This window comes from Sus scrofa, chromosome X (genome assembly GCF_054392235.1).
Source record: "Sus scrofa isolate SSC_HxYL_T2T_F1_AM1 chromosome X, Sscrofa_HxYL_maternal_Yorkshire_Landrace_v2.0, whole genome shotgun sequence".
In the NCBI taxonomy this organism is placed as follows: Eukaryota; Metazoa; Chordata; class Mammalia; order Artiodactyla; family Suidae; genus Sus; species Sus scrofa.
In genome coordinates, this window is record NC_139401.1 from 105,335,496 (window position 1) to 105,348,472 (window position 12,977).

Consider the following 12,977-nt stretch of genomic DNA (forward strand, 5'->3'; position numbering starts at 1 on the left):
AGCCCGCGGACTTAGCTGGATGAGAGCCCCAGAGAGGCAGCCGTGCAAGAAGAGGAGGAGAAACCCAGGTCCTTGGGCCACCTCTAGCTCTGACTCAAGGTCCCCAAGGAGATAGGATCCTGCCCGAGAAGACCCCTATGCAAGCAAGCATACTGCTCCCCAAGGGTGCAGGCATCACAGGGGTCCCGGTCGGTGGCCAGGAAACGTGGACTCAAGACTCCTAGAGAGGTGTGTGGAGACCACCGACCCACGGATGCGCGTATCCCTGTGGCTGTCTCCAGGCGTACATGCCCATGGGTCCTACTGCCCACAAGCAGCCCCCAAAGGAAGAGACACCACCTCCCCCAACACCCCAGCAGCGCCAGCCCCCCGCTCAGAGGGCCTGGAGGGCTCTTGGGCCTCCCTGGGCCTTTTTTGATCCGCAAAGGGCGGAGGGAGAAGCCGAGCTCGCAAGGATGGCTGGGATTTCTGGAGCAACAGTGCCATCAAGCGGAAGCGTTTTGAGCAGGGCCTCCAGGCCCCGCCTGTGCTGCCAAGGGGAAGGCCTGCGCGGCACGGGAGGACGGGTGGGTCTGGGGCACTGCGAGGACTCCCTGGCCGCCGGGGCACGCCTCCAGAGCAGGTGTGGCAGCGACACGCGGTGGGCCGGGGCCGACGCCGGGGGCTCGCTGGCCCACCGAGGAGCCCCTGGCTGCCAGGCCCGCACCCTTGGGGGCGTGGCACGGGCGGCCGCCATTGTCCAGGAACTAGCTACGCTGGAGCTCCCACCCCAGGGCACCCGGCCCGAGGATCCCCGCTCCGCTTGCAGGGCGAGGTCGGCCAGTGGGGTCCCTGGGGTCTCAGGGCCACGGGAGACCCAGGACCCAAGGCGGCGGGGGCGGGGGGTGTTGTCCCGGCGGAGCCCCCCGGCCCAGCCGGCGTGGACAAGGGGCAGCAACTGCTGGCACAGTGGAGAGCTCCCCGACGAGTGTTCGGTCCCGGACCCAGACAAGGAAGAGCAGCGCAGGTGCACTGCACGTTCCAGCTGGCGCTGCCTGGAGTGCCCCGGGTGCTTTGCGCTCGTTACTTTTGCCCATACCAAAGGGAGTCTGGGTCCCGGACCCCGCGACGCCCCTTCCCGGCCCACGTGACACTGGGTATCCAGAACCACTCGGGATGGCGTGGAACTGGGCCCAGGCCGGTACCCTGAGATGGACCATCACGGGCCACAGCCAAGGGGGCGGGGGGTGGATTGTCCCGGTCCGGTTGCCGCAATCGGTCCGGGGGCGTGGGTGGGGGGCCGCGGGAACGTTGTGTAGCCAGAGGTCGCCCTACTCAGCGGCCTCCCGCCCCGTGGAGGACCCGGGTCCTCTTGTTTGGTTCTGGGGAAGACCCCTGGGCCGTCTCACACGGGGTCCTGGTTCTTCGGCAGGTGCAGCCGCTGGCCCTGGCCCCAGGGGCACAAGTGAGACACACACCCCGCCCCCGTCCCGGGGCCAGGGACCAGTCACGACCACGTAGGTCAGGACCTGGCCCCAAGGAAAGACTCGGCCCACGGGAGCCCAGCTGACAACATCTCCGGCCACCCACAAGCGTGCAACGAACGAAGGGGCAGGGAGCGAGTTTCCACACCCTGCCAGGAGGGGTGAGGGCAAGGGGGTATGTGTGCAGGGAGGGGTCCAGCCTGGAGACCTGCTCCCAGTTCGAAGCCCCCCCCCCCCCGCCCAAGTCCCCAACGGCCGCCCGAACCCTACCACCAATCCAGCCTTGCCCGCGCCGCCACGTCCATCCCCACCCCCCTCACCACCGCCGGCCACTGCCCGGCCAAAGCCCAGGCAATTAAGCGCTGGGCAAAGGGCAGGAACGAGCCAACCCGGAGCTCACTCCACAAGTGGCCTATCGGGACTGTCGGGGACCAGAAGGCGCGGCCCTGCGCCCAGGAGTACACGATGCACCTCGTTCCTGGCCCTGGCGGCCAAGCTGCATGAGGTGGCGGTGGTCGTGCGGGACAGGGGGAGGGCGGGGTGTTTCTCTCAGTGCAACAGAGGTGAGCTTCAGGCAGCATCCTCAGGCCTCCACTCGACCCCCGGGCTGGGCGGCAGGGGCAAGCACGGGGTTGAGGCCTGGAGAGCCGGGGCTGAGTGGAAGCCAGGGCCGTTCCTTCCCATCGCTGCAGTGAGAGGCCCAGAGCCTCTTGGGGACAAAAGCCCAAGCCTGCAAGCGCAGGGCCCCGGGGGTCCGCTCGGCTCCGCTCCTCTCCCCTCCTCTCTCAGAGGTGGGTCCGGGAGCCCTCTGGACAGAATCCTGGAGACCCTGGGAGCTGCCTTTCGGACTCGGGCCCAGGGCTCCTTCTGAGGCGGCTCCCTGGTCCCGGGAGGGGCCCTTCCCTTCTGGACTGGGACCTCCGGCCTTTGCTGGGCCTCGGGCCCCTTTGGCACAGGGTCCCCAGGCTCCCCATGCCATCTCTGAGCTGGACAGGAAGGAGTCACTGGAGCTCGCCTCTGCCGCTGCAGCCAATGGCAGCAGAAGCCCAGCTGCCCGCGGTGGTCTCCGGCTGGGCCCCACCCGTGAGCGTGAGCGTGAGTGAGAGCGTGAGCGAGAGCCAGCGCCAGCGCCAGCGCGGCTTCAGAGGCCCTGGGCCCGCCCAGGCCAAGGCTGCTCTGCCTTCCAGGGGAAGGGGCGAGCCGCCAAGCGCCCGCAGCTCCCCAGCCCAGGGCCCAGGCTCCTTCTGAGCTGCTTCCTCTAGCCCCGCCCAGACATGGCGGCCACCAGGGTGGCCCGAGACTCCACTTCCTGTGCCCCACGGGCCGGGCGCCCGGACCATGGGCCTCGTCCCGGTGCCCGGGGCCGGTCTCTGGAGCTCCCACGGCCCCTCCGGGCCCTGGGCCACGCTTCCCGCCCCTTCCCCGGCGGAGCTCTGGACAGACTTCCCCGGGACACAGTCCCCGGTCCCCGACTGCAGGCCCCTGTCACTCCTCCCCAGGAAGGGACAGTCCAGAGTTCGCAGGACTGGCGGAGCCATTCCTCTGGATGGCGGTATTGCACCAGAAATGGCAGCCTGCCCTTCCCCCCACACCCCAAAAGTCCTCTCCCTCCGCCCTTTGCTCAGAGAAAAAAAAAAAAAAAAAAGGCGAAAAGCAAAAAAAGAAAAAGGACCCAGAAAAACAGAAAAGGAGCCAAGGAAAGGAAAAGAGAAGCAAGGCCATCTCCTGTCCAACTGGGCAAAAGCAAGGCCGCTCATCATCGTGGCCACCTCAGAGGGCTGCACCTCCAAGGCTGGCACTCCACATCCTGTGGCTCCTTCGCCCTGTGGGGGCCTCCTAGCCTGCCTGCCTTTACCACAAGAAAGCCATGAGGATGAGTGCCCTTGCCTCGTTCTCCCCAAGGCAGGGAGCAGGGAGCCCTTGGTAGTCCTACACGAAAGCCACACGGGGGAGGGAGAGATGGGCCTGGTCCTCACAGCCAAAGGTTCCTTTCGGGGCCCTCCCGCTCAGGGCCCAGGGCCCAGGGCCCAGGGCCCAGGGCCTAGACCGAGGATCTGACCTCACGCCCAGAGCGAGCTCCCCGTGAAGGGCCCTTGGGATGGCCAAACACGCCCCTCTCGAAGGCAGAGCTGCCCGCAGAAGTGCCACTCTGCCCCTTGCTCGTAACCAAGAGCCGCAAACCCGTGTCCGACCGCGCTAAGCCACGGTGCCACACGCTCACCGGCCCGCCTGGAGAAGCCTTGGATGACCCCGAGCCAGGGCAGGAGGCGGCATCCTCCTCGCGGCAAGACTGTTTCAAGAGGACACAGCAGGAAGAGGAAACAAACAGAGACAGAAAGAAAACACCAGCTCCGGCTGCTGGCCGCCCGCACACTCGCGTGACATTTCCACACGGGAGAAAGGAAGCACACCTTCCTGGAGGCTTCTCACTTCCAAGTTCCTCCGTTTGTCAAGAGTCAAGACTTGGGGAGCACAAGGAGATCCCCAGTGGGCTGCCCCGATGTGCACGCCCCCACCGCCCCGTCCCAAAGGTCCACGCCGCCCGGCAGGCGCACCCTCCGAACGACCCCGCCAAGAGCAGGTTCCCAAGGCCTTCCGGGCTTGGTCAAAGGCCATGGTGGAGAGGGCTGGGCCCAAGGGCCATCAGGAGAGGATGGGAGGAACAGGCGGAAAGGGCTCCACTCGAAGCCAAGGAGGCCGAAGGCCTAAGAGGCCCGGCTCTCCGCAAAGCGTCTCCGACCACCGGCCCTCGCGGCCGGGCCGGTCCTGCTGCGTCTCGTGGCTGAGGTGGGGAGCTGAACGATCGCAACACTGGCAGCTGGCTTCACAGAAGCCGGAGCCCAAACCGGAGCCCGAACCGGGTCCCGGCCTAATCCCTTTCCAATCCGCCCGGTCCCCCAGGACACTGACCTCAAATTCCAGGTACTGAGCGCCTAGGGTAACGCACACAGATGAGCTAGATGCTCGTCCACACATCTCCTTCTTCCGGCTCCGCAAGCGGGACCTGGCCCGAGAGCCTCTGCTATCAAGCCGGAAAACTCCGGCACGGTACGCCGGTGGCCCCGTGCCACGGACCTACCTTGGGAGTCTCCCCTTCTTGAGGCTTGCTGAACCACCAGAACCACTGACCTTTTCCTGTGATGAAATGAACCCTTTTGGAAGAGGAGAAGGAAGAGAACAAAGGGCACTCACTCACCCAGAACACCAGCGCCTAGACATGACCGACGTCCCCGACTTCCCTTCTCCTCCTCTCCTTCCACTCTGCCTGACACCCTGCAACGAGAGAGCCGAGCACGCTGCACTCAGCGTGGAACCGCCACGGTGCTGCTTAACACGGAGCCGCGCCCCCGCCCCCGCCCCAGGCCCTCACCCCCCCCCCCCCGCCTCCCTACACCAGGCACACACACACACAAACGCGCGCACGCACTCGCAGTCACCCACCCCTCCCCAATCCAGGCAACCTCCGGAGTGCCTCTGGTTCCTGTTCACACCAGCTCCCCAAGTCAACCAAAACTTCCCAATAAAGTACAGGGTGAAAAATCAACTCCACTCGCCCTTTGGAAATTGTTCGGATGCCACCCCAGCCCGTGAGACAGAGGCAGTTCTCACAGAAAGAAGCATGTCGGGTGAAACCTTGAGGATACCTGCCCCTACAGTCTCTTTCTGGTGGGAACCGCAGCCATCACCTTGGCCAGTGGAGGCCCAGGGCTTGCTTCCTCGGCTCTCTACCCGCCCCCCCACCCCCGCCCCCGCCCCCGCCCCACGGCTACGTCCAGATTATCTTGGCAGGGGCGAGGGCGCGTGGCCTCCACCCCGCCTGGAAAGACAGGGCCTCCACTGACCAGCAGCTCTCATGACCCGCGGGTAAACGGGCACCGACTTGTCTCCTCTCGGGCCGCACACAGATCCACCGCACTGACTCTCCGGGGGTGAGGGCAGCTGCCCTGGGACGCGGCCGAGGTAACATCGAGCCTACTGCTTTCCTCGGGGCAAACGCTGACGCCCGACCAACGCACCCGGGCCACGCACACTCGCACCCTGGCAACCAGGACCCCGTGCCCCGCGCCCCCTCATAGCCAGCTCCGTCAAAGACGCAAGAGGAAGAGGAAAGGACAGGCGAGAAGCCCAGCGTCCAAAGAGAAGGGGACAGCCGACATACCCTACGCTCCTGCTCTCAGGCACAGACCAGGGCACCCTACCCTGAGGAGCTGTCAGGAAAGAAATGGACAGGACCGAGACCCAGCAGGACGGGGTGTCCCCTCTGCACAGACGCGCCGAGGCCAGGGGGAACCTGTGACGCTGTGAGAGCAGCCACATGCACAAGAGCCTCTACCACTCCCTGAGCCTGTGCGGGGCGCAGCCCAAATGGACACGGGCCTCTGGGTCTTGCCTGCTGCCACCCGCATTCAACCCCGGAAGCATTCGCGCACAACCACCACGCAGGGTGCCCGCTGCAGACGGGGGTGTGGAAGGCAGCGGGACACCTTGGGAGCTGCCGTCTTGCGGCACGGTGAGGGCTTCTTGGGCTTTGGCCGGGAGGAAGGGCTCTCCACGGTGGCACCTCCAAGGCGGTGACGGGGGGAAACTACCAGAGAAAGGACACTCGCCCCCTGTATGTTAAATAACGGGTACACGTTCAATAACACCCAGATCGACGTAAGCTCCACATGCGATGCACGGGCACGGGCACCCACACGCCGGCACGGGCACACGTGAAGGAACGAACCGACCAAAGAGTGGGGGTCGGGGTGTGGCTTGAGGCTAGAGTACAGACCCACTCCCAGGGGGCGCTCCCTAGATGGGTCTCCTGAACACATGGCCCTCACCAAGGTCATCTTGTCTGTGGGGATGGAGGGAGCCACTGGCATCTGCACCTGTCCCATGGACTCCAAACCACTAACACACACAGGCCAGAACAGGCCTGCCCCAGCCCCACCTCCAGCAGCAGCAGCAGGAGCAGGAGGAGCAGGAACAGCAGCAGGAGCAGGAGGAGCAGGAACAGCAGCAGCAGCAGCAGCAGCAGCAGCAGCAGCAGCAGCAGCAGCAGCAGCAGCAGCAGCAGCAGCAGCTACCCCGGGGAACTCAATGGCAGAGTGAATGCCTGAGACCCCCGGAGGTGAGCAGGGCCCATCCACCCCAGCTCCCTGGGTCCCGGTGGGCTCCTTCTACTGCCACAGTGGCTTTGACTCTCTCAGGGCCTGGCTCCTGAGCCCTGAAGGCCCTTCACGAAGCCCGCGGACTTAGCTGGATGAGAGCCCCAGAGAGGCAGCCGTGCAAGAAGAGGAGGAGAAACCCAGGTCCTTGGGCCACCTCTAGCTCTGACTCAAGGTCCCCAAGGAGATAGGATCCTGCCCGAGAAGACCCCTATGCAAGCAAGCATACTGCTCCCCAAGGGTGCAGGCATCACAGGGGTCCCGGTCGGTGGCCAGGAAACGTGGACTCAAGACTCCTAGAGAGGTGTGTGGAGACCACCGACCCACGGATGCGCGTATCCCTGTGGCTGTCTCCAGGCGTACATGCCCATGGGTCCTACTGCCCACAAGCAGCCCCCAAAGGAAGAGACACCACCTCCCCCAACACCCCAGCAGCGCCAGCCCCCCGCTCAGAGGGCCTGGAGGGCTCTTGGGCCTCCCTGGGCCTTTTTTGATCCGCAAAGGGCGGAGGGAGAAGCCGAGCTCGCAAGGATGGCTGGGATTTCTGGAGCAACAGTGCCATCAAGCGGAAGCGTTTTGAGCAGGGCCTCCAGGCCCCGCCTGTGCTGCCAAGGGGAAGGCCTGCGCGGCACGGGAGGACGGGTGGGTCTGGGGCACTGCGAGGACTCCCTGGCCGCCGGGGCACGCCTCCAGAGCAGGTGTGGCAGCGACACGCGGTGGGCCGGGGCCGACGCCGGGGGCTCGCTGGCCCACCGAGGAGCCCCTGGCTGCCAGGCCCGCACCCTTGGGGGCGTGGCACGGGCGGCCGCCATTGTCCAGGAACTAGCTACGCTGGAGCTCCCACCCCAGGGCACCCGGCCCGAGGATCCCCGCTCCGCTTGCAGGGCGAGGTCGGCCAGTGGGGTCCCTGGGGTCTCAGGGCCACGGGAGACCCAGGACCCAAGGCGGCGGGGGCGGGGGGTGTTGTCCCGGCGGAGCCCCCCGGCCCAGCCGGCGTGGACAAGGGGCAGCAACTGCTGGCACAGTGGAGAGCTCCCCGACGAGTGTTCGGTCCCGGACCCAGACAAGGAAGAGCAGCGCAGGTGCACTGCACGTTCCAGCTGGCGCTGCCTGGAGTGCCCCGGGTGCTTTGCGCTCGTTACTTTTGCCCATACCAAAGGGAGTCTGGGTCCCGGACCCCGCGAGGCCCCTTCCCGGCCCACGTGACACTGGGTATCCAGAACCACTCGGGATGGCGTGGAACTGGGCCCAGGCCGGTACCCTGAGATGGACCATCACGGGCCACAGCCAAGGGGGCGGGGGGTGGATTGTCCCGGTCCGGTTGCCGCAATCGGTCCGGGGGCGTGGGTGGGGGGCCGCGGGAACGTTGTGTAGCCAGAGGTCGCCCTACTCAGCGGCCTCCCGCCCCGTGGAGGACCCGGGTCCTCTTGTTTGGTTCTGGGGAAGACCCCTGGGCCGTCTCACACGGGGTCCTGGTTCTTCGGCAGGTGCAGCCGCTGGCCCTGGCCCCAGGGGCACAAGTGAGACACACACCCCGCCCCCGTCCCGGGGCCAGGGACCAGTCACGACCACGTAGGTCAGGACCTGGCCCCAAGGAAAGACTCGGCCCACGGGAGCCCAGCTGACAACATCTCCAGCCACCCACAAGCGTGCAACGAACGAAGGGGCAGGGAGCGAGTTTCCACACCCTGCCAGGAGGGGTGAGGGCAAGGGGGTATGTGTGCAGGGAGGGGTCCAGCCTGGAGACCTGCTCCCAGTTCGAAGCCCCCCCCCCCCCCGCCCAAGTCCCCAACGGCCGCCCGAACCCTACCACCAATCCAGCCTTGCCCGCGCCGCCACGTCCATCCCCACCCCCCTCACCACCGCCGGCCACTGCCCGGCCAAAGCCCAGGCAATTAAGCGCTGGGCAAAGGGCAGGAACGAGCCAACCCGGAGCTCACTCCACAAGTGGCCTATCGGGACTGTCGGGGACCAGAAGGCGCGGCCCTGCGCCCAGGAGTACACGATGCACCTCGTTCCTGGCCCTGGCGGCCAAGCTGCATGAGGTGGCGGTGGTCGTGCGGGACAGGGGGAGGGCGGGGTGTTTCTCTCAGTGCAACAGAGGTGAGCTTCAGGCAGCATCCTCAGGCCTCCACTCGACCCCCGGGCTGGGCGGCAGGGGCAAGCACGGGGTTGAGGCCTGGAGAGCCGGGGCTGAGTGGAAGCCAGGGCCGTTCCTTCCCATCGCTGCAGTGAGAGGCCCAGAGCCTCTTGGGGACAAAAGCCCAAGCCTGCAAGCGCAGGGCCCCGGGGGTCCACTCGGCTCCGCTCCTCTCCCCTCCTCTCTCAGAGGTGGGTCCGGGAGCCCTCTGGACAGAATCCTGGAGACCCTGGGAGCTGCCTTTCGGACTCGGGCCCAGGGCTCCTTCTGAGGCGGCTCCCTGGTCCCGGGAGGGGCCCTTCCCTTCTGGACTGGGACCTCCGGCCTTTGCTGGGCCTCGGGCCCCTTTGGCACAGGGTCCCCAGGCTCCCCATGCCATCTCTGAGCTGGACAGGAAGGAGTCACTGGAGCTCGCCTCTGCCGCTGCAGCCAATGGCAGCAGAAGCCCAGCTGCCCGCGGTGGTCTCCGGCTGGGCCCCACCCGTGAGCGTGAGCGTGAGTGAGAGCGTGAGCGAGAGCCAGCGCCAGCGCCAGCGCGGCTTCAGAGGCCCTGGGCCCGCCCAGGCCAAGGCTGCTCTGCCTTCCAGGGGAAGGGGCGAGCCGCCAAGCGCCCGCAGCTCCCCAGCCCAGGGCCCAGGCTCCTTCTGAGCTGCTTCCTCTAGCCCCGCCCAGACATGGCGGCCACCAGGGTGGCCCGAGACTCCACTTCCTGTGCCCCACGGGCCGGGCGCCCGGACCATGGGCCTCGTCCCGGTGCCCGGGGCCGGTCTCTGGAGCTCCCACGGCCCCTCCGGGCCCTGGGCCACGCTTCCCGCCCCTTCCCCGGCGGAGCTCTGGACAGACTTCCCCGGGACACAGTCCCCGGTCCCCGACTGCAGGCCCCTGTCACTCCTCCCCAGGAAGGGACAGTCCAGAGTTCGCAGGACTGGCGGAGCCATTCCTCTGGATGGCGGTATTGCACCAGAAATGGCAGCCTGCCCTTCCCCCCACACCCCAAAAGTCCTCTCCCTCCGCCCTTTGCTCAGAGAAAAAAAAAAAAAAAAAAGGCGAAAAGCAAAAAAAGAAAAAGGACCTAGAAAAACAGAAAAGGAGCCAAGGAAAGGAAAAGAGAAGCAAGGCCATCTCCTGTCCAACTGGGCAAAAGCAAGGCCGCTCATCATCGTGGCCACCTCAGAGGGCTGCACCTCCAAGGCTGGCACTCCACATCCTGTGGCTCCTTCGCCCTGTGGGGGCCTCCTAGCCTGCCTGCCTTTACCACAAGAAAGCCATGAGGATGAGTGCCCTTGCCTCGTTCTCCCCAAGGCAGGGAGCAGGGAGCCCTTGGTAGTCCTACACGAAAGCCACACGGGGGAGGGAGAGATGGGCCTGGTCCTCACAGCCAAAGGTTCCTTTCGGGGCCCTCCCGCTCAGGGCCCAGGGCCCAGGGCCCAGGGCCCAGGGCCTAGACCGAGGATCTGACCTCACGCCCAGAGCGAGCTCCCCGTGAAGGGCCCTTGGGATGGCCAAACACGCCCCTCTCGAAGGCAGAGCTGCCCGCAGAAGTGCCACTCTGCCCCTTGCTCGTAACCAAGAGCCGCAAACCCGTGTCCGACCGCGCTAAGCCACGGTGCCACACGCTCACCGGCCCGCCTGGAGAAGCCTTGGATGACCCCGAGCCAGGGCAGGAGGCGGCATCCTCCTCGCGGCAAGACTGTTTCAAGAGGACACAGCAGGAAGAGGAATCAAACAGAGACAGAAAGAAAACACCAGCTCCGGCTGCTGGCCGCCCGCACACTCGCGTGACATTTCCACACGGGAGAAAGGAAGCACACCTTCCTGGAGGCTTCTCACTTCCAAGTTCCTCCGTTTGTCAAGAGTCAAGACTTGGGGAGCACAAGGAGATCCCCAGTGGGCTGCCCCGATGTGCACGCCCCCACCGCCCCGTCCCAAAGGTCCACGCCGCCCGGCAGGCGCACCCTCCGAACGACCCCGCCAAGAGCAGGTTCCCAAGGCCTTCCGGGCTTGGTCAAAGGCCATGGTGGAGAGGGCTGGGCCCAAGGGCCATCAGGAGAGGATGGGAGGAACAGGCGGAAAGGGCTCCACTCGAAGCCAAGGAGGCCGAAGGCCTAAGAGGCCCGGCTCTCCGCAAAGCGTCTCCGACCACCGGCCCTCGCGGCCGGGCCGGTCCTGCTGCGTCTCGTGGCTGAGGTGGGGAGCTGAACGATCGCAACACTGGCAGCTGGCTTCACAGAAGCCGGAGCCCAAACCGGAGCCCGAACCGGGTCCCGGCCTAATCCCTTTCCAATCCGCCCGGTCCCCCAGGACACTGACCTCAAATTCCAGGTACTGAGCGCCTAGGGTAACGCACACAGATGAGCTAGATGCTCGTCCACACATCTCCTTCTTCCGGCTCCGCAAGCGGGACCTGGCCCGAGAGCCTCTGCTATCAAGCCGGAAAACTCCGGCACGGTACGCCGGTGGCCCCGTGCCACGGACCTACCTTGGGAGTCTCCCCTTCTTGAGGCTTGCTGAACCACCAGAACCACTGACCTTTTCCTGTGATGAAATGAACCCTTTTGGAAGAGGAGAAGGAAGAGAACAAAGGGCACTCACTCACCCAGAACACCAGCGCCTAGACATGACCGACGTCCCCGACTTCCCTTCTCCTCCTCTCCTTCCACTCTGCCTGACACCCTGCAACGAGAGAGCCGAGCACGCTGCACTCAGCGTGGAACCGCCACGGTGCTGCTTAACACGGAGCCGCGCCCCCGCCCCCGCCCCAGGCCCTCACCCCCCCCCCCCCCGCCTCCCTACACCAGGCACACACACACACAAACGCGCGCACGCACTCGCAGTCACCCACCCCTCCCCAATCCAGGCAACCTCCGGAGTGCCTCTGGTTCCTGTTCACACCAGCTCCCCAAGTCAACCAAAACTTCCCAATAAAGTACAGGGTGAAAAATCAACTCCACTCGCCCTTTGGAAATTGTTCGGATGCCACCCCAGCCCGTGAGACAGAGGCAGTTCTCACAGAAAGAAGCATGTCGGGTGAAACCTTGAGGATACCTGCCCCTACAGTCTCTTTCTGGTGGGAACCGCAGCCATCACCTTGGCCAGTGGAGGCCCAGGGCTTGCTTCCTCGGCTCTCTACCCGCCCCCCCCACCCCCGCCCCCGCCCCCGCCCCACGGCTACGTCCAGATTATCTTGGCAGGGGCGAGGGCGCGTGGCCTCCACCCCGCCTGGAAAGACAGGGCCTCCACTGACCAGCAGCTCTCATGACCCGCGGGTAAACGGGCACCGACTTGTCTCCTCTCGGGCCGCACACAGATCCACCGCACTGACTCTCCGGGGGTGAGGGCAGCTGCCCTGGGACGCGGCCGAGGTAACATCGAGCCTACTGCTTTCCTCGGGGCAAACGCTGACGCCCGACCAACGCACCCGGGCCACGCACACTCGCACCCTGGCAACCAGGACCCCGTGCCCCGCGCCCCCTCATAGCCAGCTCCGTCAAAGACGCAAGAGGAAGAGGAAAGGACAGGCGAGAAGCCCAGCGTCCAAAGAGAAGGGGACAGCCGACATACCCTACGCTCCTGCTCTCAGGCACAGACCAGGGCACCCTACCCTGAGGAGCTGTCAGGAAAGAAATGGACAGGACCGAGACCCAGCAGGACGGGGTGTCCCCTCTGCACAGACGCGCCGAGGCCAGGGGGAACCTGTGACGCTGTGAGAGCAGCCACATGCACAAGAGCCTCTACCACTCCCTGAGCCTGTGCGGGGCGCAGCCCAAATGGACACGGGCCTCTGGGTCTTGCCTGCTGCCACCCGCATTCAACCCCGGAAGCATTCGCGCACAACCACCACGCAGGGTGCCCGCTGCAGACGGGGGTGTGGAAGGCAGCGGGACACCTTGGGAGCTGCCGTCTTGCGGCACGGTGAGGGCTTCTTGGGCTTTGGCCGGGAGGAAGGGCTCTCCACGGTGGCACCTCCAAGGCGGTGACGGGGGAAAACTACCAGAGAAAGGACACTCGCCCCCTGTATGTTAAATAACGGGTACACGTTCAATAACACCCAGATCGACGTAAGCTCCACATGCGATGCACGGGCACGGGCACCCACACGCCGGCACGGGCACACGTGAAGGAACGAACCGACCAAAGAGTGGGGGTCGGGGTGTGGCTTGAGGCTAGAGTACAGACCCACTCCCAGGGGGCGCTCCCTAGATGGGTCTCCTGAACACATGG

At 65.7% G+C, this 12,977-nt stretch overlaps 1 protein-coding gene across 1 annotated transcript in view; it reads right to left on the reverse strand.

Annotated features, from left to right (window-relative positions):
- The window catches only part of LOC146394759 (uncharacterized), a 60,805-nt gene that overhangs the window by 7,069 nt on the left and 40,759 nt on the right, over positions 1 to 12,977 (reverse strand). Inside the window, exons 4-5 of the mRNA XM_085006983.1 lie at positions 11,353 to 11,429; positions 4,660 to 4,736 (exon numbers count right to left, since the gene is read on the reverse strand). Of these exons, the coding sequence (XP_084863109.1) occupies positions 4,675 to 4,736; positions 11,353 to 11,429 (139 nt within the window). The 3' untranslated portion in view covers positions 4,660 to 4,674. The remainder of the gene's footprint in view (positions 1 to 4,659; positions 4,737 to 11,352; positions 11,430 to 12,977) is intronic.